The 21,956-nt window shown below is 44.7% G+C and overlaps 2 protein-coding genes and 1 long non-coding RNA gene across 3 annotated transcripts in view; all 3 read right to left on the bottom strand.

Annotated features, from left to right (window-relative positions):
- The window catches only part of LOC129706691 (uncharacterized), a 98,776-nt gene extending 96,714 nt beyond the window's left edge, over positions 1-2,062 (bottom strand). The window contains exons 1-2 of the mRNA XM_055651089.1: positions 1,976-2,062; positions 831-958 (exon numbers count right to left, since the gene is read on the bottom strand). Coding sequence (XP_055507064.1) covers positions 831-958; positions 1,976-1,978 — 131 coding nt within the window. The 5' untranslated portion in view covers positions 1,979-2,062. The remainder of the gene's footprint in view (positions 1-830; positions 959-1,975) is intronic.
- A 9,885-nt stretch (positions 2,063-11,947) lies between these two features.
- The window catches only part of LOC129707109 (uncharacterized), a 58,260-nt gene continuing 48,251 nt past the window's right edge, over positions 11,948-21,956 (bottom strand). The window contains exon 38 of the mRNA XM_055651899.1: positions 11,948-12,022. Within this exon, the coding sequence (XP_055507874.1) occupies positions 11,948-12,022 (75 nt within the window). The remainder of the gene's footprint in view (positions 12,023-21,956) is intronic.
- LOC129706690 (uncharacterized) lies at positions 13,065-15,371 on the bottom strand. Its single transcript, XR_008725092.1, has 3 exons — positions 15,248-15,371; positions 14,014-14,204; positions 13,065-13,091 (listed from the first exon to the last, which is right to left on the bottom strand). It is a non-coding gene; the product is annotated as an uncharacterized LOC129706690 (long non-coding RNA).

The raw sequence follows: 21,956 nt of genomic DNA, 5'->3' as shown, positions 1-21,956 counted from the left end.
AGTTCCAGGTCCAGCTGACCATAAAGACTTGTTGCAGCCATCTCCTCCATCGCCAGAGAAACATTGTCCCTCTCCTTACCCACCCAATGCATATATAAGGAGAAAGGCTTGCAGAAATAAATTAGAATTGTAGTTATGAGAGTCATTCCTCTTCATGGTGGTGAAAAGTGGAATAATTAAAAATGACAGGATTCATAGAGCTATACATCACGGAAACAGCCCCTTGGCCCCAACTCATCCACGACAATCAAGTTGCCCAACCAAGCTAACCACACATGTCTACACTGACCCATACAACCCCCTGCTGTGATGTTTGGTGGACTGTGTGGGGTGGGAGGACCAGTTGCTCCTCCCGTGCAGCAGGTGGCGCTGCACAGGATAAAGGGGGATGTCTTGTATATAATTTATCCTCTGTGTGTGTGTGTGTGTGTACGTGTGTGTACGTGTACATGTGTGTGTGTGTGTGTGTGTGTGTGTGTGTGTGTGTGTGTGTGTGTGTACGTGTACATGTGTGTGGCTGTGTGTGTGTGTATGTGTGTGTACGTGTGTGTGTGAGAGTGTGTGTGAGTGTGCAGTCAGATTATGTGCGTGCAGCCATTTTTGAGTTGTCTTGGTGCCAGCATTGAAGTAATGTAATAAAGACTTCTGTTATACCTTGAAGACTCTCAAGTAATTGTGCAGACCTAGAAGACGAACACAAAACCTGCAAACCTTTCCCACCCATGATGCAACATTCATTGCTGCATTTTTACTTGCACGAGTTGCTATTTAGACCAAGTCTTGTTCAGATGGCATTATCAGAAAACATAATTAAAAAATGTGATACTTACGTCAAGTTTGAAATGGTCTTCAGTTGTTCTTGGTCCAAAAAGCACAAGTTGGCTCCACCAATGCCTTTCACAGATACTGCATTTAGATTACCGTCTAACTGGAGAAATCTTGCAATAATGGATCTAACCTGTTTGATGAATATTTGGAGAGCACTGTTAGTTTAGTTTACAGTAGTTTAGTTTAGAGATACAGAGTGGAAACAGGTCCTTTGGCCCACTAGCTCTATGTTGTCCTACTTTCGCATCCTACACAGAAGGGGCAATTTACAGAAGCCAATTAACCTGCAATCTTTGGAAAGTAGGAACACCCAGAGAAAAGCCACAGAATTACAGGGAGAATGGAGAAACTCTGCACAGACAGCACCTGTAATCAGGATTGAACCCAGGTCTCTGGCACTGTGAAACAGCAGCTCTACTGCTGTGCTAACGTGCCGCCCACTAGTTTACTCATTGTCAAATAGAAATAATTAGCATGATCTTTGATGTTTGTTCCTGACATTTCTGAAATATTAAATAAAAAAATGTTTAGGATGGAATTATTCTTTTTAAAATATCCATTGGTAAATGGCCCTCATTAGCTCGTATTGATTGTAACCCACGTACCATTTTGTGCACATTTTCTCACCTTATTGCAAGGAGCTGGTTGGAAATCAGTTTCAACTAACAATGTAGATAGACACAAAATACTGGAGTAACTCAGCGGGACAGGCAGTGTCTTGGCCCGAAACGTCACTCATTCCTTCTATTAAGGAATGAGTGACGTTTCGGGCCAAGACCCTTCTTCAGACTGATAGTCAGGAGGAAGGGAAACAAGAGATGTAGACAGTGATGTATAGAGATATAGAACAATTGAATGAAAGATATGCAAAAAAGTGATGATGATAAAGGAAACAGGCCATTGTTAGCTGTGTTCTTAGGTCTCCACCAGAAACGTCGCCCATTCCATCTCCAGAGATGCAGCCTGACCCGCTGAGTTGCTGATGTGCCAATCTTTGGTGTAAACCAGCATCTGCAGTTCCTTCCTACACATTTCTACTAGCAATGTCCCAAGTATGTCACATTTTGGTAAGCTAGCTCCCAGATTACATCACCCTATGTCTGTAGATAGCAAAATGTTTGCGTTTATATTTTCCTGGTTTTCGTACCATTGTGTTTTCCAGTGGCTGATGCACTAATGCGCCAAGTGTCTCCACTCGAGTGATATTCCAGCTGCTGACTTCGGCTGCACTGAGTACTATAGCATCTGGTATATAATCTTGGTGGTTAAACAGCATCTTGCAGTCTCCGTACTACACTACCAGATACAGGTTTAATATGTCGCAAAGATCATAATTAACAACACTCATGCTTGCATTAATTTTGCTTTTACCATAGGAGTCAGGAAGAATGCATTCGGTCAGATGAGCAAACCACAAAACTTTGGAAATAGTTTCACGGATGTAACGCTGCCATTTTCAAAATCCAAGCACTGGGAATGCTGAGAGAAAGAAAATAAATATGGAAACGTTGCACTATAAATTATACTTATTCATGGGAAATGTTTTGTTTAGTTTACAGATACAGCGCGAGGAAACAGCAGGCTTTCGGCCCAATGAGGTCCGCGTCATCCAGTTATCCCACACGCTTATCCTCCGTACAGTCCGCACCAGTAGTCAGGATCGAGACCCGTGTCTCTAGCGCGTGTCAGACAGCAAACTCTACCACTGTTGCCACCATGTGGCCTAAACATCTGGAAGCTAAAATTATGCCCAGGACTAACAAACAACGGTGAAATATTGGGGCATAAGAATTACAAGTCAATTCTCTTTCTTATCATTTACAAATGTCGTTTCCATCTTACCTGTGTGTTGAAGGTGGTAACCAAAGATCCATTGTCCTCAGCACAGTTTCCCGTGTTACACGTGGCAGTTCAACAAATCCATAATTCAAGGCCATTTAAGCTAAACAAATAGATATTATGTCATTACTTGGTTGTGCACCAGATCAATAGTAACCTTTCAATTGTGAGAACAAACATTAGGATCTTTCCCAAACGGATGCCTCAAACTCAGCTAACTGAAAAGGTAGTTTTGTACCATAAAGATTGCATGTGTAATAATGTTAAAAAACTCTGACAAAGATTAGTTTTCAACATACCGGCAAATGTTCCTGAGCTTAGCTCATCTTCCTTTTTTGTGTTCTCACCGCCTCTCTGATCTTAGAGGATCGGCTTTTCACATGAAAAAAATAACCCTGAAGGGACAACCTGGCGGCTTGCAGCACTTGTGTAAAAGGTTACCCTGGTGATTGAATGCTGTTGAATTGGCAGAATGACCCTTGCCTGTGTAAGGCACTGTGTACTGGGTGGTTCTCCATGGCAGTGTATCACGTATAATTTTTGCCCCCCCATCCGCATGGGTCTACTTGCTCAATGGCAACATGCATGCAACAGATGATTGTCAAAGGATGAGGGTGTCCACTAACACTGCTCGGTAAAACTCCACGAGGTGGATGTCTGCGTCTCAGCAACGGACCTCAAGAACCGACTGGGAAATGCCAGCATTGAACAGGAAGGAAATTGCTCCTGAACCCACTTCCTCAGGAAAGGCGGGAATGGACAAGTTGTTCTCCTGGTCCCTCACAACCTCACACAAGGCCATTCAGAACAAGTTGTTTTTGTCATCAGGGGAATAATGTTGTGTTCCGGTGTCTGAAACAAACCAACACACGTCAGCAGTTGACACAGAGATGCCTTGTTCGCATATGACCTCACCCTTTTTCATTAGTTCAGAATTCATACCAGGTAGCAGAATGAAAGGACATTTCGGCCCCATCAAGTCTACTCAGCCATTCACTCATGGCTGATCGTATCTTTCCCTCTCAATCCATTTATGGTTTGTATTTTCCAGATCCCCAGAATTCCTGACACCAACTAATCCAGGAATCGGTCAATGTCTCTCTTAAAAAATACCAATGGACGTTGGCAATTGAATTACACCATCGGGACGAAAGCATGTAAGACATTTATTGCCAAACTAGAGGTTCAATAGCGACAGGTGACGCTTGATTGATGAGAACAGATTGAATGTTCCTCCCGGTGGTCACTATACACATCCCCTCCATCGAAGGCCTTTGACATATTTGGTTTAGACAAGTGTTGAGTGTGGTATTATTGAACCATACAAAATAGAAGTCTTACCGCATCACTGAAAATGGTCTAAGTTGCCTCGCTAGATGCACTACCTGTTGTGCAACATGTCTGGGGCCCTCCATAAATTTGGTCGTTGAGGATTCTGAATGAAAACCGTCAGGGCCGTTTACATCCAGATATGTTCGGAGGCTTCAGGCCAGTGAAGCACTGGAACAACTTTGACAAGAGGGTACTGCTAAACCTAAACGCAGCAGCTCAGGCTGCAGAGGAAAATAAGTTTGCCTTAGATTATAACATCCCAGAATATTGCGTTCACTAACAACGATGAGCAAATAGTTTTCACTAAACAGCAATTCAAAGCAACAGGCAGTTAGTTAAAGGGTGGCACGGAAGTCAGACGACCATGCAGTCTTCATACATTTAACATTATTATGGTGATCTAAAAAGAGGTGATACAAAATCACAAGGAGTAATAGATCTGGAGGATGCACAGAGTTTCTTGCCCAGTTGCAGCAGCAGGAATTGAGAATCAGAGGACATTGGTTTAAGGTGAAGGGGGAAAAGATTAATAGGACCGTAAGATGGTAACTTTTTCACATAAAGAGTGGTGGGTGTATGGAAACCAGCTGCCAGAGGAGGGGTTTGAGACAGCGACTATTCCAATGTTTTAACAAACCTTTAGTCAGGTACATGGATAGGATAAGGTTTAGAGGTATACCTGGACAAAAATGCAGGCTGACTGGGAATATTGTAGAGTTGGGACATGATTTGGTCTGGTGTGGGCAAGTTGGACGATGGGTCTGTTTCCACGCTGTGTGACTTTATGACCATGACTATTATTTAATTGCAATCTGCCATTGACGTTAGTGTGTGCTTTTCTAGTCATGACATGCTTTTACTTCTGGTATCTGCCCATATACACTGTCCTTGTGATATTGAAGTTGCTAGTGGCTTGCCCTAACTGCAGTCATGGAAATCATTCAAAGCCGAACTGTTCAAAAGAGAATTAACGCATGTTCAAGAGATGGAGATTGGTTGAGAAACAAACAACAAAGCAACGTTGGTATGTGAGTGTTTATTGCTCATAGGGGGAAATAATTAAAAAATTAACCTTTTATTTCATGTCATCACCCATGTCCCATCGTGAGGCCATAACAGTAATTGGGGCCCCACTAATGATAGAGTACAATAGACACAAAGTGCGAGTACCTCAGCGGGTTAGGCAGCATCTCTGGAGAAAATGGACTGGGTGACGTTTGGTCAAAAGAAGGGTCCCGACCTGAACATCACTGGTCCCTTTTGCTCCCAGGATGCAGCCGACTCGCTGTGTTTTGTACTCCAACACTTGGAGCCTATGTTTTAACATAACCAGCATCTACAGTTCCTGTTTCTCCACAATGACGAGTGCAGTCAGACACTAACAGAGTTTAAATTTGTGTGATGGTCGGGTACGATAGAAAAGGCATTCAAATCAAGCTTCTTAACCGTTCACACTTGCCTCGCACATATCTGCCATCATGTTTGAGAAGGTTAGAAGTAGTTACTAACAGACTTTGAATTATTAACACTCCGATTTGGCTAGAGGAAATCACTGGGAGTAACCGTACAAACTCCGTATCAGTCTAGCACCAGGAGTCAGGATAGAGCCGGGTATCTGGCGCTGTAAGGCAGGCAACTCTACCAGTCTGGCACCATGTCGGCCTAAACATCTGGAAGCTAAATGAGGCACAGGGTCTCGTCAGATCTATTCAGACGCGGACGGCAGCTGAAACGTGTGTGAACTAACAAGACGCCGGTGTACAGAAATCACAAGAGCACTAGTTCGGGTGGTTTTCGCAGGGTTTCTTGCAAGAGCAGGGGATAGTGAAAATCAGCACGGACTATTGGTGAGAGGTGGTGGAAGGGAAAAAGAGTTTAATAGGAACCTAAGAGGGCAACTTTTTCACATAACGAGTGGTGGGCTGCGGGGACAGCTGCTAGAGCGACGTATTTGAGGCGTGCCACGCGCCCCGGTACTATCCCAATGTTTAAAACATGCCGAGTCATCGTACCGGGTTAGGAGTCATAAGGTTTAGAGCCCTATAGGGACAATATATTAGGGTGCTTGCAGTGCGTGTACTGATAATGTTTTATTACTACTTCATAAGTTCATCAGCTATCGGCGCACAATAGGTTAAGTCCCATTCGCCAGGTCTTACTCGGTCATTCAATCCAGGATGAATCTGTCTCTAACCTCCTCAACCCCCATTCTCTGTATTTCACCCAATAATCCCCAACACCCAACTAATCAGCATTCTTCAATATCCGTCTAAAAAGACACACATTGCTCTGAGCTCGCAACGCACGTCTGTGGCAATGAATTTACACAGTTTCACCCCACGAATCAGTAAATCCTCCACATCTACTTCCACCCGCGTTGATAAATGAACTCACTGCAAGGGTCTTCTCGGCTGGTTGTGGAAACAAGTTACTCATTGACATAATCTGGAATACCTCCCCTTCAACCCAAGCTTGCGGACTTCACACTCAATCTTTTGCAGCCCCCACCCCACCCAATACGTTCATTCACTACATTAATAGGCGGGCGAAGAGCTGGAGGTTAAACCCGAGCAGGTCGATGATGTTCTGGGCGGCAGATTCTGAGAATAGAAACTTGCCAGTTCACGATTGAGCAAAACTAGGGAGATATCGCACTATCAAGGATAAATCATGTCAGTCATAATATAGGGAAGTAGTTTGTCGTTCATTAACGTTTTGACAAGTCAGCTGTAAATGTGGAGACCACCATGACATGTTGGTAATCAGTGGCAGTAATTTCATGATCAGAGGGTGTGAAGGCGAGGCACTGAGAGAGGATGTTAAGTAAAGGAACTGAACGAGCGTTGCAGATACTTAAGCAGACAGAGGCGTGTCACCGGTCATTTGTACCTGCACTTCAATATCTTTGGATTCAAATTCTTGAAGATTCCAAACTCCATGTTGACTTTATTAATTGCAAGAAACTTCAAGTCATCAGTTGTGGCACCGCCTGGAGGAACAGAGACATTTCTCAGGATGAAGGCTGCAGTTCTGCACATTCACAAGCCGTGCAGCTCCAGCCAAGACCGCAAGGAAGCTGCAGAGACTTATGGACACAGCCCCAGACCATCACATCAAACCCAACCTCCATTCAGTGACTCCCATCTACACCTCAACACTGCAAGGATTCAGCATAATCAAGGCCTAGTCTCACCATGATCACTCCTCTCATTGTCCCCACCTTCCAGTCAGGGAAGAGGTACACAAGTCATGCAAGGACTTTACACCCAGATTCAATGTGCAGGTGTTTCCCAGATATCATCAGGTGCCTGAACCAGGTCGATCAAGAACTAGAGAATGTGCTAAGCTACCAATCTGACCTCATTGGAACCCTCGGCTAATCTATAACCCTCTTTACTGGACTTTATCTTGCACTACAACGTTATTTCCCTTTATTCTGGGTCTGCACACTGGTGGATGGTTCGAGTCTATTCGTGTAACTCTTTTCGCTGTCTGGAAAAACACGATAAAATTCCTTTTACACTGTAGCTCGATACATGTGATCAACCAACCTAGATGTAATTGAAATGAAACTAAATAAACTCATCTAAATTAAACCAAACCAATCTATCAGATTGGATTGATGCAAAGCAAAGCCTTTTCACTGTATCTCGGTGCATCTTAATCTATGAGTAACCCAGATCTGAATTGGAAAAAGCCCAGTCAACCGTGGATCCCATGCATATTATATTTTGGATAAGCGACCATGAGACCACCATCAAAATCAGACACAGAAGGAGTAAAATAAACATGTTGATTTTACTTACAAATATAACGTTCCTTGATCAGTTGATAGTATGTGATGGGGTTCTTTTGCTCAGGTTTCAGTGCCAGGAGGGCCTGATTGTAAAGGATGTTTTTTGGACCGACGAGGACCAAGAAGAAAACTCCAGAGCCCCAGGGGCGTCCCTGTGGGAGTAAGATTACATCGTCAGTCTCGGTTTGTGTTTCAAAACCATTGCACCAGGTTAGGGACTGCAAAAGGTAGGTGGACTAGAGTGATCGGTGATGGGCTTGGACACGGGGGCCGAATGGCCTGCTTCCATGCTGTGTGTTTCACTCAATCAACCACACGGGGGCACAGCGGTACAGTTGCTCGCCTGTCTCAGAGCGCCAGACCAGAGACCCGGGCTCCGATCGTGACTACGGGTGCTGTCTGTTATGGAGTTTGTACATTGGACTGGGACTGTGAAGGGTAGCCAATGTAACACACACTTTTTTTAGAAAGGAGGGAGAGAGAAAACAGGGAATTATAAATAGACCAGTTAGCCTTGCATCAGGAGTGGGGAAGATGCTTGAAGATGCTCGAGTTGATCATTAAAGATGTTATAACAGCGCATTTGGAAAGCAGTGACAGGATCGGACAAAGTCAGCATGGATTTATAAGGGGAAAATCATGCTTGACTACTCTTCTGGAATTGAGGATTCTGATTTTGAGGATGTAACAAGTAGAATGGATCAGAGTCAGTGGATGTGGTGCATCTGGAGTTTCAAAAATACTCTGACAAGGTCCTCACACAAGCGGTGGGCAAATTAGAGCACATGGTATTAGAGGTTGGGTATTGACATAGATGGAGAAACTGGTTGGCAGACAGGAAACAAAGAGTAGGAATTAACCGGTCCAGTTTTCAGGATGGTAGGGCAGCTAGGCTCAATGCCTGGGATCCCAGTTATTTTACAATAGAGATTAACGATCTAGACGAGGGGATTAAATGTAACATCTCCAAGTTGCAGAGACACAAAGCATCAATCAAGCTCTGAGCTGTGACACTCACGTCAGATTTGAAATGTTCACCAGCTGCTCTCTGTCCAGAATGCACAAGTTGCCTCCACCAACAGCTTTCAAAGAGACTGCATTAAGAACATCATTGAACCGGAGGTATCTTGTAATGATGCGCTTTAACCTGTAGAAATACAGGGTGTTTGGAGAACACAAAATAAATTCCAAACAGCTCTGTGATGTTTGGTTTATTCTAAATTTAATAGTGGAATAAGATCAAAATAACTTTTGTGAAGAAAATTATAAATTCATAAGATCTTGGAGCAGACAACTAAGCCATTCAGCCTATCAAGTCTACTTCGCCATTCAATCATATCTAATCTATCTATCCTCCTTAATCCCCACTCGCTCCTGCCTTCTCCCCATAACCCCTGACACCCGTACTAATCGAGAATCTGTCAATATCCACCTTACAATGACTTGGCCTCGCACAACCATCTGAGGCAATGGATTCCAAGTTTCCGCACCCTCTGATTAAAGAAATCATCTCCGTTCCAAAGGTACGTCTTTTTATTCTAGATGCCTCTGGTCCTAGACTCGCCAAACTAGTGGAAGCAATCCTCTTCACATTCACTCTATCCACACCTTATCACAATTCGGTAAGTTTACAATGGGCTGGTGTCAGTACCGTTATGTTTTCCTGCTCTCCGCCTCAATAATGCAGAAAGTGTCTCCACTCGAGTGATATTCCAGCTGTTGATTTCTGTTACATTGAACACGATGGAGATGTTGCCCAATACCAGTTGTAGCTGGTTTTCTGGGAGGCCACTGGAATAAATCTGTATGGAAAATATCAACAACGTTAGCCTTCATTTTACCTTGTTAAGATTCTGCTGCAATTCTGCTTTAGTTTGAAATGCCGAAGCACAATGTGATTCCACTTCTCTTCGATTTCCACCTTGAAGTTACCACCCTATGTGGTTCCCCCCACCTACCCCGGGAGGATCCTCCCCCCCCCCCCCCCCGAAAGATTTGGAACAGATACGCCAGCAAGTTTCACATGACTACCTGGTCAAACCCTCATGGTGGAGCGATGATGGGAGAACCTTGGAACTGAGCAAGTTCTGTATTGTTGGAGGTGCTGAAAGTTTGGACGGAACATTAAATTGAAGCCTTCCTGCCTGTTCAAATTTGGTTAAAATCCCATTATTTCCATTGGAGATACAGATACATGCAGAAACTGGCCCATTGTCCCACCATGTCAACAAGCACTATCCTACACACACACAAGGACAATTTACAATTTTTACCAAACCCAATTAACATACAACTTGCACGTCTTGGAGTGTGGGAGGAAACCGGAGCTATCAGAGAAAAACCCATGCGGTCATGGGGAGAACATACAAATTCAGTACAGACAGCAACCGTAGGTCACGATTGAACACGGATCTGTGGCGTTGTAAGGCAGCAACACATGAACCAACCCCTATTGACTCTATTTGACAAAGAATAAATGGCAGTACACCAAGTGCCTGGACAATTTGATTCAGGGTGAAAATCTTGACACGAACTACATGGTTTTTATCTCCTTTTATTAGGGATATCTTTCTATTTGGTGATCATAAGACCAAATGAACATAGGAGCAGAATTAGGCCATTCAGGTCCATCGAGTCTACTACATCATTCAATCAGCTGATTGATATTGTGATATCGTCTATCACAATTAGTGGCGGGGACGGCAGCATTGGTGGTGCAGCGGTAGGTTAGAGTTGCTGCCTTACAGCGCTGTTTTTTCAGTGACCCAGGTTCGATCCTGACAAATGGGTGCTGTCTGTACGGAGTTAGGTTGCATGTTGTCCCCGGACCTGCGTGGGGTTTTCTCCGAGATATTCGGTTTCCCTCTCACAATCCAAAGACGCCCACAAGGATGTACAGGTAATTGGCATTGTATAAATGTATACATTGTCCCCAGTGGGGTGTAGGGCAGAGAGTTAATATGCGGGGATCTCTGGCGGCGCGGACTCGGTGGGCCGAAGAGCCTGTTTTCCGCGTGTATATCTCTGAACTAATCTAACTTAGTGTGTGATTCATCCTCTGTCCTTACACAGAGATTACATACCTGTAGAAGTCTCATTTTCAGCATTTTCAGCTGAGTTTGACCAAAGGCAAGAGATCCCAGTTGTGGAAACATTATCGTTTTCAGCACAGCATCACTCAAACAAAGGTCCAACTGGGCTGCATTGTAGATTGCAGGCGTCAAGGTCATTGATGTCCTCAGGAGGCTATCACTCCCACTGTACAGGCTGCAAATACAAACCTCTGTAGTTGATGGAGATGCAGGAAGGCAGATTAACGTTGTGGGTTAAGGGTTTTCAGATGTGATAGAGGGGGTTAAAAAGGAGTGGTGGTAAACGATATGGGTTCAATACATAACTACAGATGTAGGAAAGATATAATCTATTGAAAGGATCATTAAATGACCTGATACACCATCCACTACCCTCAAACATTCATTGCCCTCTATCTCCGGCACACCGTAAATGCCCATTGCACCCTGACAACAAGCATGAAGAAACCAGGCCACGGTTCTTTAGTCCGCACCTCGTAACCTTCACCACCAAGCAAGGGTGAGGGCAACAGGTGTATGGGAACGTCAACCATGTGAATACCCCTCCTAGCTGCACCCTCCCCAGCCAGGATATTGTAACTGACCTTCATCACTGCTGGATCTGAAAGCTGCACTCCCTATCCAACATTACCCTTAACATGTTATACTTTAGGGCGGCACGTTTATGCCGCTGTAGTGGTTGCTGCCTCACAGCACAAGAGACCCAGTTCGATCCCCTCGCTACGGGTGTCCGTACATTCTCCCCGTGATCAGTGTTGGATTTACATGGGATCTTCGGAGAGTGTTCCTTCCTCCCACACTCCAAAGACGTGCAGGTTTATAGGTGAATTGGCTTAGTAAAATTGGAATTTGTCCCCGAGGTGTGTAGGATAGGTTAGTTGTTTGGGGATCGTTGGTCAGTGCGGACAACTCGATGGGCCTTTGTTTGCAGATTATCAACCCAGGAACACATAATACACCCCTCTTACCCCACACCAATTAGTCAACACATGCTTATACTGATGACATACTTGCAGTATTGGTTCGACCTTTCTTCCTAACTTGAGCTGCTCAATAAATCTCAACACTTCTTCACGAGGTCGTGTTTTTTTTTGATGCCTTGATAAGATATTGGCAGAGCTGCATCAAGGGTTGGCTGCATGGGGGAAGTAGAAAAGTTGAAGGATGACGTTAAACACATTGTTAATTATACATCTCTGTCTGAGAAAATATCCTGCATGAATGAAAACAGTTGGCATTTTGGTATCAATCCATCTCCTTAACAATCCAACATCAGTCTGAATCTCAATTGCAGTGCTGCCAAAGTCTTGGGGCAAGGCGGAACTAGGAGTGAGCTGGCGACATTGGACATGAGGAACAAGGGCCCGTAGGAGGGTGAACCGCAGTAATGCCTCCAGCGCCTTCAAGGTCGACTGCGAGAGGCGCTCCCGGGACACAAAGATGGCCGGGACAAGTAGAGGAGAGGGATGTCGGTTCGCAGGAACTGCTCCAGCGCATTGAGCCCGCGGGCCAACTGGACTTTGGAAATGGTGCCATAACACGGCGGTGCCTGCGTGTGTCATATATGCAAAAATAATTTCACTGTGCAGTTGCAAACGTGATAAATAAAGCACCATTTGAACCATTGAAATATGTCGGAACAAGAGGATTACAAGTACAAGCAGCACAGCAACTCACCATCCCAACTTGGAAATAGACCAAGCTGAACTTCACCAAACCCATGATGATAGAGAACACGGAGCAGAGGCCTAGGACACTGGCTGAACTGCTGGTGGGAGCTGACAGAGGATCACCAGGGTGCTGGAACCAGATCAAAGTTGAAGACTCGGGGCGAGGAGAGAGGATTGGATGGGAGGATATTGGTCTTGGGGTGGTGGAAGTAGGGGTGGGGAGGGCAAGGCAGGCACAGCCAATGTGGTCAAAGGGAAGAGAAATCCCCTAAATGAGATTTCAATCACAAGGAGAGGGTTGGCAGCACATAATGAACCATGGATTCTTCAGTCATTCCTATGTTCAAGTTTAAATCTTACATTTATTAGTCTAAACAAGGAATTCAAAGAAGTACAATTTCTCAAACTTGTCAACTTGAATGAAATTTGTGTCGGTAAAGCGTACCTGTCGATTCACCTCCATGTGTCAGTCAAGGCACAAACAAAGATTTCCAATGCTTTGTATCGGTAGACGAGGACCAGGATGAAGGAACACTGCAGACAAATGAAAATATCTCAGAGTTAATGAAGCATTGCTGTAAGTGGTATCATAGTAATCCAACCTTCGTGCTCTCAAGGTTGCAACAGGAACATATCTAAGACCACACAGATGGCGTATCTAGTGGGAGTCGCTGTATCACAGCACCAGAGACCCAGTTTCATTCCTGCGTCTTGGGTGCTGTCAGGGGTGGAGTTTGCACCCGTGTTCGGTGTGTTCCTCCTTTCTCGCCATATCCACAATGGCATGAGATGTGGCAGGTTAATTGGTGACTGTAAATTAACCCCCAGTGTGCAAAATCTGGTGGGGGAATTAATAGCAATATGCAGGAAAATAAGTGGGATTAGAATAGGGAGGATGGCGTTGTAGATGGGTGCATAGAGACCATGGACCAAAGGTCCTTTTTTCCACTTCTCTATCTGTCTCTACTCTACAATGAAAATCCTTTCAAGATATACCCATGAGATTTAGTTACTAATCTGAGTGAGTTTGATCTCCAAAATTAAAAACACAAAAAATCTCTCTCTGTAAATGATTCCCAAATAATCAATTAGTCTGCAATAGACCCAGCCACAGGGTAAGGATGTTCATCGCACAGGAATGTTTTGGGCAAGCATATGTTGACCATGGATTTTGTTATAGAGTAATACGGCATGGAAACAGGCCCTTCAGCCCAACTTGCCCACACTAATCCTCTCTGCACCCTTTCCATCTTCACAACATCTTTCCTATAACATGGTGCCTAGAGGAGCATGTATCAGGAACTAAAATGTTGTTATTTCAAGTCACCTGCTTCCACTGGATTGTTGATAGAATCTGTACGTTCTTCTTAGAAAGTCCTTTATGACGTAGTGAAACATCAACTACGGAAACTTTTGATGTGATCTGTATTGTAAAGGATGAGCATTTCACACTCACCCATATCTGCTTTTTCCATTTCTGAGGAGAACTTCAATTGCAATCTTCTGATCTTCTTGATAGGTGCCACATTTTTTTAATTCATCCAGAATAGTTATATCAGATGTCAGGATTGCATCTCCATCAAGTTCACAGACTAATCGACCGAATGTGGTCACACTCTCCTTCGTCAGCTTGTTGCCAGTAATTCCCTGGATTTTTGTCAAATGGTTAACATTGTAAGATCGCTCTTTTGTTGTGTAGACTAATATGCCACCATATATCAGCATATCAAGAACATGTTCCATTTTTAGACACAAAAAGCTAGAGTAACTCAGAGGGTCAGGCAGCATATCTGGAGAAAAGGAATAGGTGACGTTTCGGGTTGAGATCCTTCTTCAGACTCGACCCGTAACTTCCTTTGGTTTAAACCAGCACCTGTAGTTCCTTCCTGCACAGGTAAACATTTTTAGCCTGGTTATCAATTTAACATCAACTGTGGGTTTCAGCTTCAGCTAAATGGATCTCAAATTATTCGCACACTGTTGAACACAATGGTGTTTAAAATGCTCATGACTTTAAACGGGTGGTTGTTCCCAGGACTAGATTCTACTAACAATTCCTTCAAAATGCAACCTCTGGCTACTTTCCAAAAGGTCGTGGAGTTTTACTGAATATTATTGATCAGACTGAATATTAATTATCATTATTTATAATTTGGGAATGCTGGTGTTCACCTTCACCCAGAAACGCTGCATAAACATGAAAAGAAAGTAGGTATGGGACGTAACAGTCATCAACAATTGGGACTGGCATCTGACAACTGAATAATCAACAATTCATTGAATGTACTGAAGCGTTAGCTCTTCTGAATCATCCGACCACAATCAGAGAGCAGTGCTGAACTACTATCGACCTCTTTGATGACCCTCGGACTTTCCTCAATCGAACTTTTGCTGGCTTTATCTTGCACTAAATGTTATTCCTATAAAGGGCTCTATTGTAATCATGTATTGTCATTCTGATAACAGGTTATCACACAGCAAAAGCTTTTCACTGTACCTCGGTACACGTGACAATAAACTAAATTGAACAGACCTGATAAACCTCCTCACTTACACCCAGCGCAATTATTGACAAAGTGTCAGGGTTGTACATTTAATATCAATTCAAACCATGCGATCACATGGAGGTGTGCCAAGATAACGGGTTCAACAACCCCAGGTTTGCATCAGCCTTAACACTTCATCCTTACCAGGCAGATCTTGGCATCACTCAGAATACGTTGCTTTCTTGCTGATACTCTCCGTAAGGTATTAACTTTCGATTTCCCAACTAACTTGAAGAACTCCCGGCAGTTGAACCGAGTCCTGAAGTATTGATAACTATGAAGCAAAACAGAAAATACACAAAATACACAAGATATTATTATTGATATGAGAGTTATTCTTTCTTCTCTGCTCCCGTCTGGCAGAAGGTGATGGAGTTTTGAAAGTGCACAGGGGAACAGCTTCTTCCCCTCAGTTATCAGGTGTCTGAACCATCCTTCCATAAGCCGGGGGTAATGTTTGATTCACCTCTTCCCTATTGTGTTTCCATTTAGACTCCCTTGGGTACAACTGGACAGTAACATGCAACAAAAAGTCTGGACCACACTACATTAAAGTCCAAGGTTATTCTTTGTCCATCTGTCCCTGGATATCCAACGGTTCCTCACAGTACTGACTAACCCATGCACTGATCTTATGGCCGATTCCCCGATCACCGTCAGCCTTCTTTCTCCAGTTGTTCAATTATCGTGACCCGCTGAACAGTCAATGTGGCCCAAACCTCCAAACCCCTGCTCCCGCAACCAATGCCTCTGACAAGCCATCAAACGGCCTTGCTGCCCAAGGCTCTGGTCTTCTGATGGCTCACCCTCTTAATCTGCCCCACACCATGTCCCCATTGGGACACTGTCCCCCACATGCCTCCACATTGACTCAGTCCCTGTGAACATGAGACCCAGATCATACCTCACACCCATTGGGAAGCACCACCATTTCTACCTCATCCTTTCCAGATATAATTTAGTGTGTGAATCTCTGAGATTTTCCATTTCCCACACAACCTCTGTGCTTGGTCACTGAGGACAATTATCACAGTGAGGAATAAACACGTTGCTTTGAGTCCATGTGCTCATGTTAGGTTTCTATGAAACTTATAACAGCAAGCACCCTGGTTTAAAACAGATCCGGGAATTTCAACAAATAACTTGTGGCGGCAAAGTGGCGCAGTAGACTTTCTGCCTTAGGAGAGCCAGGGACCCAGGTTCCATCCTGACTATGGGGCGCTGTTTGTACGGGAGTATGTACGTTTTCCCCGCGACATGCATGCGTTTTTCTGCGAGATCTTTGTTTTCCTCCCAATACTACAAAGACGTACAGGTTTGTAGGTTAATGGTTTGGTTATAAAATGTAAATTTGTCCCTCGTGTGCGTAGCATAGTGTTAACGTGCGGGGATCGTTGGTCGGAGCAGACTCGGTGGGTCGAAGGGACTCTTTCTGTGCTGTATCTCTAAACTAAACTAAACTGAGAAAACTGAGAAAACTGTTCCAAGGAAAAACATACTTGAACAGCAGAAACATCCGCAGGTAAGACATCCAATGTGACATCAGTTCTTTCAGAAGTGAGCCTTCCAGCCATACACTCAAGCTGAAACGACAGACAACAACGTCACGTTGGGAACTGAAGCATGGAGACACTTTTATTAGTTATTTTCCTCTCAACATCAGACAGTAGTTTTACTTCAGTAGTTGGTTAACTGGACGTTTCTGACAATTCTTTAAATGTTCTCACCTGACTTTCATCCAGCACAACCTCTTTATCCTTCACTGCTTGAACGAGCTTCAGGAACACTGGGAATGGGAGGGTTTTTTCGTTGCACCACAACTAAAGCCTCTGAGGACAGCTTGTGAATATCTGGAACAGGTTGTGGCAATATTAATATCTAAGCAGTCCACTTTTGTCATCACTTTAAAACCTTCAATCACAACCTCCACACCGCTGCAATCTCAAACGATGTTAACATCTCAGGTTGTGATTTTAGACGTTGTCACAGCACGGGACAGAATATTCAACTGGTGAACAACTCTGGAAAAATCAACAAGCATCCTTCATTCACAGCAATTTAATTACTGATGTAAATTGGTCCGGTCAACACAAAGCATGAGCGTGTTAGATGCACGAGAAAGCTTCAAACTCACAATCAAACAACAGAGAGTGGTGCGTTTGGGCCGAACGCACTATGGGGACTTCACTCGCCCCACTGCAGGAACTATACAACAGGAGGTGCAACTCCAGAGCAAATAAAATCATGGGAGACCCCTTCCACCCCTGCAACGGACTGTTCCAGCTGCTATGGTCAGGCAAACGCCTCCGTCGCCATGCGGTGAGAGCGGAGAGGTTGAGAAGGAGTTTGATTACCAGAGGAAATTCGGGACTGTAACCGCCTATATCACCAGGGGAACTAACGATACTGAACGGTTTCCCTTTCCATTATTTATTATGTAAACGCTCATGTGTGCTATGATTGTGTTTTATAATTTGTTGGTGGTTGTTGTTGTTTGTCTTTTGCACACACGTCCTGCGGTATTGCCACTTTAATTTCCACGGCACATCTCGTATGTGTATGTGACAAAAGAAACTTGACTGGAATTGACTAGGACTAATCGCACGAATGATGACATCAACATAAAAGCTAAATAGACGGGAGTCAATGTCACAGGAGAAATGCGGCATGGGAGCACTGATTTAGGCATCAAAAACGGCAGAGATTAATGGAGGCATTGCTTACGTTCTCAAAATTGTTGTTGGATTGACCACAGCTTGAAGAAACACGGGCCAGCTTGGGAAGAAAAGGATTGAATTAATAACAAACTTAAAAGGGTTATGCGTGGCATACACTCACCGCTCACACACCATGGATGGAATAATATTCTGCCATCTAAGTACAATGAACAACACCCCATGAAGCCGGGGACTTTCATAAATTCAGAGATAGCACGAGCAGAATAAGCCATTCAGCAGCAAGTCTACTACACCATTCAATCATGGCTGATCGCTCTCTCACCTCTCAACCCCATTTATCCTGCCTTCTTCCCATAACCCCCGCCACCCGTATAATCAAGGATCTGTCAATCTCTGCCTTAATCATTTGCAATGAACTTGGCCTCCAAGCCGTCTGTGGCAAGAATTACACTAATCACCCACCCTCTGACTAAAGAAATTATCCCGTCTCCCCTTTCTAACGGCAAGTTCTTTTCTTCTGCGGCTAGGTCTCTGTCTCCTAGACTTCTCCACAGGTGGAAACATCCTCTCCACATTACTCTTCAAGGCCTTTCACTGTGATCTCCTCATTACCAGCCAGCGTCTCTGCGGTCAACACCCAGCTATTACTGCCTGGCGGGACGAGTGGACGGATCGGGAGAAGAGAGTGCAGGGAAGGGCTGACAAAGTAAACATAAATAATCAGAAGATAGTAGCGGAAAGAGAAGAGGAGAAGGGAATGAACCAAGGGCGAGCGCCGGAGCGGATGGGGAGGAGGTCAAGAAGAAGGTAGAAAATGAAAAAGAGGATGGAAAAGGAGAAGGGGACAGGAGCCAAGAAAGATGAGGAGATAAGTGAAGAGAGGCAAGGAGAGTGAGAGAAAGAGGGGGAAAGAAAATAAAAAAAGGGAGAACAAAGAATTAAGAAGAAGGATCAAAAAAAAAAAGATAGGTTGTGCAGAAAAAGCGAGAAGAAAATAATAAAAAAAGAGAAAGAAGGCAGATGATAGAGAAAAGAATGCAGGCATAAAATAGAAAGGGAATAAAAAGGGAAGAAAAGGCGGAAATGTGATAGAAGGAAAATGAAAAAGAGAGGAGAAGGGGGAGAGGGAAAAAGAGAGAAAAAAAGCAGTGAGAGTAAGAAAGAAAAAGAAGGGAAAAGAAAATACAGAGCAATAAAAAGGAAATAAAAAAAGAGAAAACTTGGATCATGGAGAGCCTGAGTAGCCGGCGGAGAGAGGAAGATGCGGGGGGCACGCACCCTCACTATTACTTAAAAATCATAAACTTAGTGTTAATTTAAAAAAGTTCTCCTATTACAAGGCCACCCGCACAAAATATATACAAATGGGATGACTCAAAGACGCCAAACCTCGAGATATAGTTGTCCGAAATTAGCCCCCCCCGGTAAAGAGTTGGAATGTTATGCTGGAGAGGTGAGAGCGAAGATAGAAGAAACGATAAAGGGACGAAGGTATAAACGGTTGCGTCCGATTAGAGGCAGCCCCGTCACTAACCATACAGTACAAACTAATTATGAAAGTATTCAAAGGCCAGGGATGAACTCGAAGGAAGATAACATACCTCCAAACAGAAAAGCAAGTCCACTCATTATTAGAAAGTTTTTGGTGCAAGCAAGTAGTAGCCTATGCATATAGGGTTGTTACTCCTTTTCTTAATGTCATCCTTGCAATAACCCGAGAATACTCTTGACAATAAGATGCTGTCAATGTCTGTCAGCATAAAACAACATTATTTCAGCCTCGTATACGCCTTGGGATCCCGTTATACTCTTTTAGGGAACGAGCTATCTAATTGTAGTTCATGGCTGCACCTTGATGCCTGATGGCGTTATCTTTCTCTCTTGTTCAGTGCCAGTTATATTTACTATGTGCCACTCTTGGATAATCTGTGTGGCATATTCTAAATGCAGGACAGTAGATAGAAACGTGTAAAGAATAAGGTGATTCAGATTTTAGTTCATGGGGAATGAATGAAAAACAAATAGAAGTCCTAATCCCTGCTACGATCAATAAACCCGTTGTGGAGATGTTGAAATGTGGTATGCGACTTCCAATCAAGCCCCATTGCGCTCAGTAACACATACAAAAACAGACCTACCACAGAGAAGACAAAAGTGCTGGCGTAAACAGTGGGCTAGTACGATACCTGGAGAGGTGTGGATAGGTGATGTTTAAAGTCGGAGAGGGGGCCCCTCTTCACAATGTTCTTGGATAGTCTGACGTTTTGAGGTTTTGAAACCCTTCTCAGGCTGTTTTACAACCTAACGATGAAAACTTTAACTCGATGCCCTCTGGTCTAGTGGGATTCCCTGTAAGAGGGACATCCATCCTTTCATCACATATACCTATAAATCCCTTCATTATGTATATTCCCCTCTCAAAACAAATCGCTATCATGCCTCATCCTCCTCTTTTTCGCAAACCACATGGGAGCAAGTCCACAGCCGCGTCCTGGTAAGGGCAAAAACACCAAGGTACAGAAAAAAGCGTATGTGACACTTATGTGTTATAGGGTTGGGGCATTGACAATGAATATAAAATTGGGGAGGATAACCTGCAAGCAACTGACAAAACTTTAGTTTGGAAGTATTGAGGGCAAGGTTGTGGTCGCAGGTCATGTTTTAACAGAAGAAATCCCGAGGAGTCAACACACGCATCAGGAAGGCGGCGTCCGCTCCTGGGGTTTGCGTTAGATTCAAGGGGTGGTGGTCTTGGAGGAGCGAAGGCGGCTCAACTCAAATGCAGAGCACTTTGCAACAAACAAACCACCCCCTCCAGGAGCACTGGTAAACCTGGGGGTTAAGTATACCTTCGATGCAATAGACTGGTCCCACCAAAATCCCCACAAGATGACACACAGAACTCCACAGGTGAGATCCGTCTTCCCTGGGGCATATCAACTGTAAAACTCCTCCCCATCTCATCTAGGACGAGATGAATACCCTATGGCTCCCACACCCCCCGCCCCCCCCCCCCCCACCACCCCACCCCCCCCCCCCCCCTCCCCCCCCCCCACCCCCCCCCACCCCCCCCCCCCACCCCCCCCCCCCCCCCCCCCACCCCCCCCCACCCCCCCCACCCCCCCCCCCCCCCCCCCCCACCCCCCCCCCCACCCCCCCCCCCCCCCCCCACCCCCCCCCCCCCCCCCCCCCCCCCCCCCCCCCCCCCCCCCCCCCCCCCCCCCCCCCCCCCCCCCCCCCCCCCCCCCCCCCCCCACCACCCCCCCCCCCCCCCCCCCGCCCACCCCCCCCCCCCCCCCCCCCACCACCCCCATCCCAACCCCCCCTCCACACAGCCAATCTTTGCACATAGCCCAATACCTTTCCCATTGTCACTGTTTCATTTCTGAATTCATGTATTTTAGTGTTATGTCTGTTGGCAGATAAATCTCCCTCCTGGGATAATAGAAAGTTCTAAATTGTGTCCGATAAGTATCGTTTGGGAGAAGGAGCTGCGAAGGAGTCACAGGAGTGTGCGGGATTTAGATATGTTATAACGAGAGATTGAATAAACTCTGCCAGTGTCAGAAAGCTGGAGGCAGAGACAATAAACAACTTTTACAGAGCATTTGGACAGGGTAATGGTTAAACAGGCAGGGCTGGAGGCTAATGGAGCATTGCTGGTAGCCTGTTTAGTTTAGTTTACGGTGATAACGAGTGGAAAGGCCCTATCAGGCACATGACCGACCATCAACCACACCAACACTAGTCTATTCTCGCAAACAGGGAACCATATTTACACAAGGACAATTAGCATGGACAAAATCCCTGCAGGTCTACTGGAATAGTGAGAAAACCAGAGCGCACTCGAAGAAAAACCACAGGAGTCAATGGGGAGACGTATAACTCCAGTAAAGAACACATAGAAAGGTTAGAAAAAATAGGTGCGACGTGGAGAGCCATTCGGACCTTAAAGACGGCAAGCCGCCATTCAATTGATCAGTGGCTAGCATCTAAAATCAGTTTTCCCCGTTCTGAATTTTTATGTCCAGATTCCCGAATGCGTTAATTGGAATTTGTGGGAATTAGCACAATTGGGTAAACTGACACTAATTATATGCTGTAGTTACAGTCATCCAAGTAACGATTGTATTAATTTGTTTCGAAGCTTCAATCCATAATAAACTGAAAGATAT

This window comes from Leucoraja erinacea, chromosome 20, assembly GCF_028641065.1.
Source record: "Leucoraja erinacea ecotype New England chromosome 20, Leri_hhj_1, whole genome shotgun sequence".
NCBI classification, from domain to species: Eukaryota; Metazoa; Chordata; class Chondrichthyes; order Rajiformes; family Rajidae; genus Leucoraja; species Leucoraja erinaceus.
The sequence above is the reverse complement of the archived record's forward strand: the minus strand, read 5'-3'. Positions and strand labels throughout refer to the sequence as shown.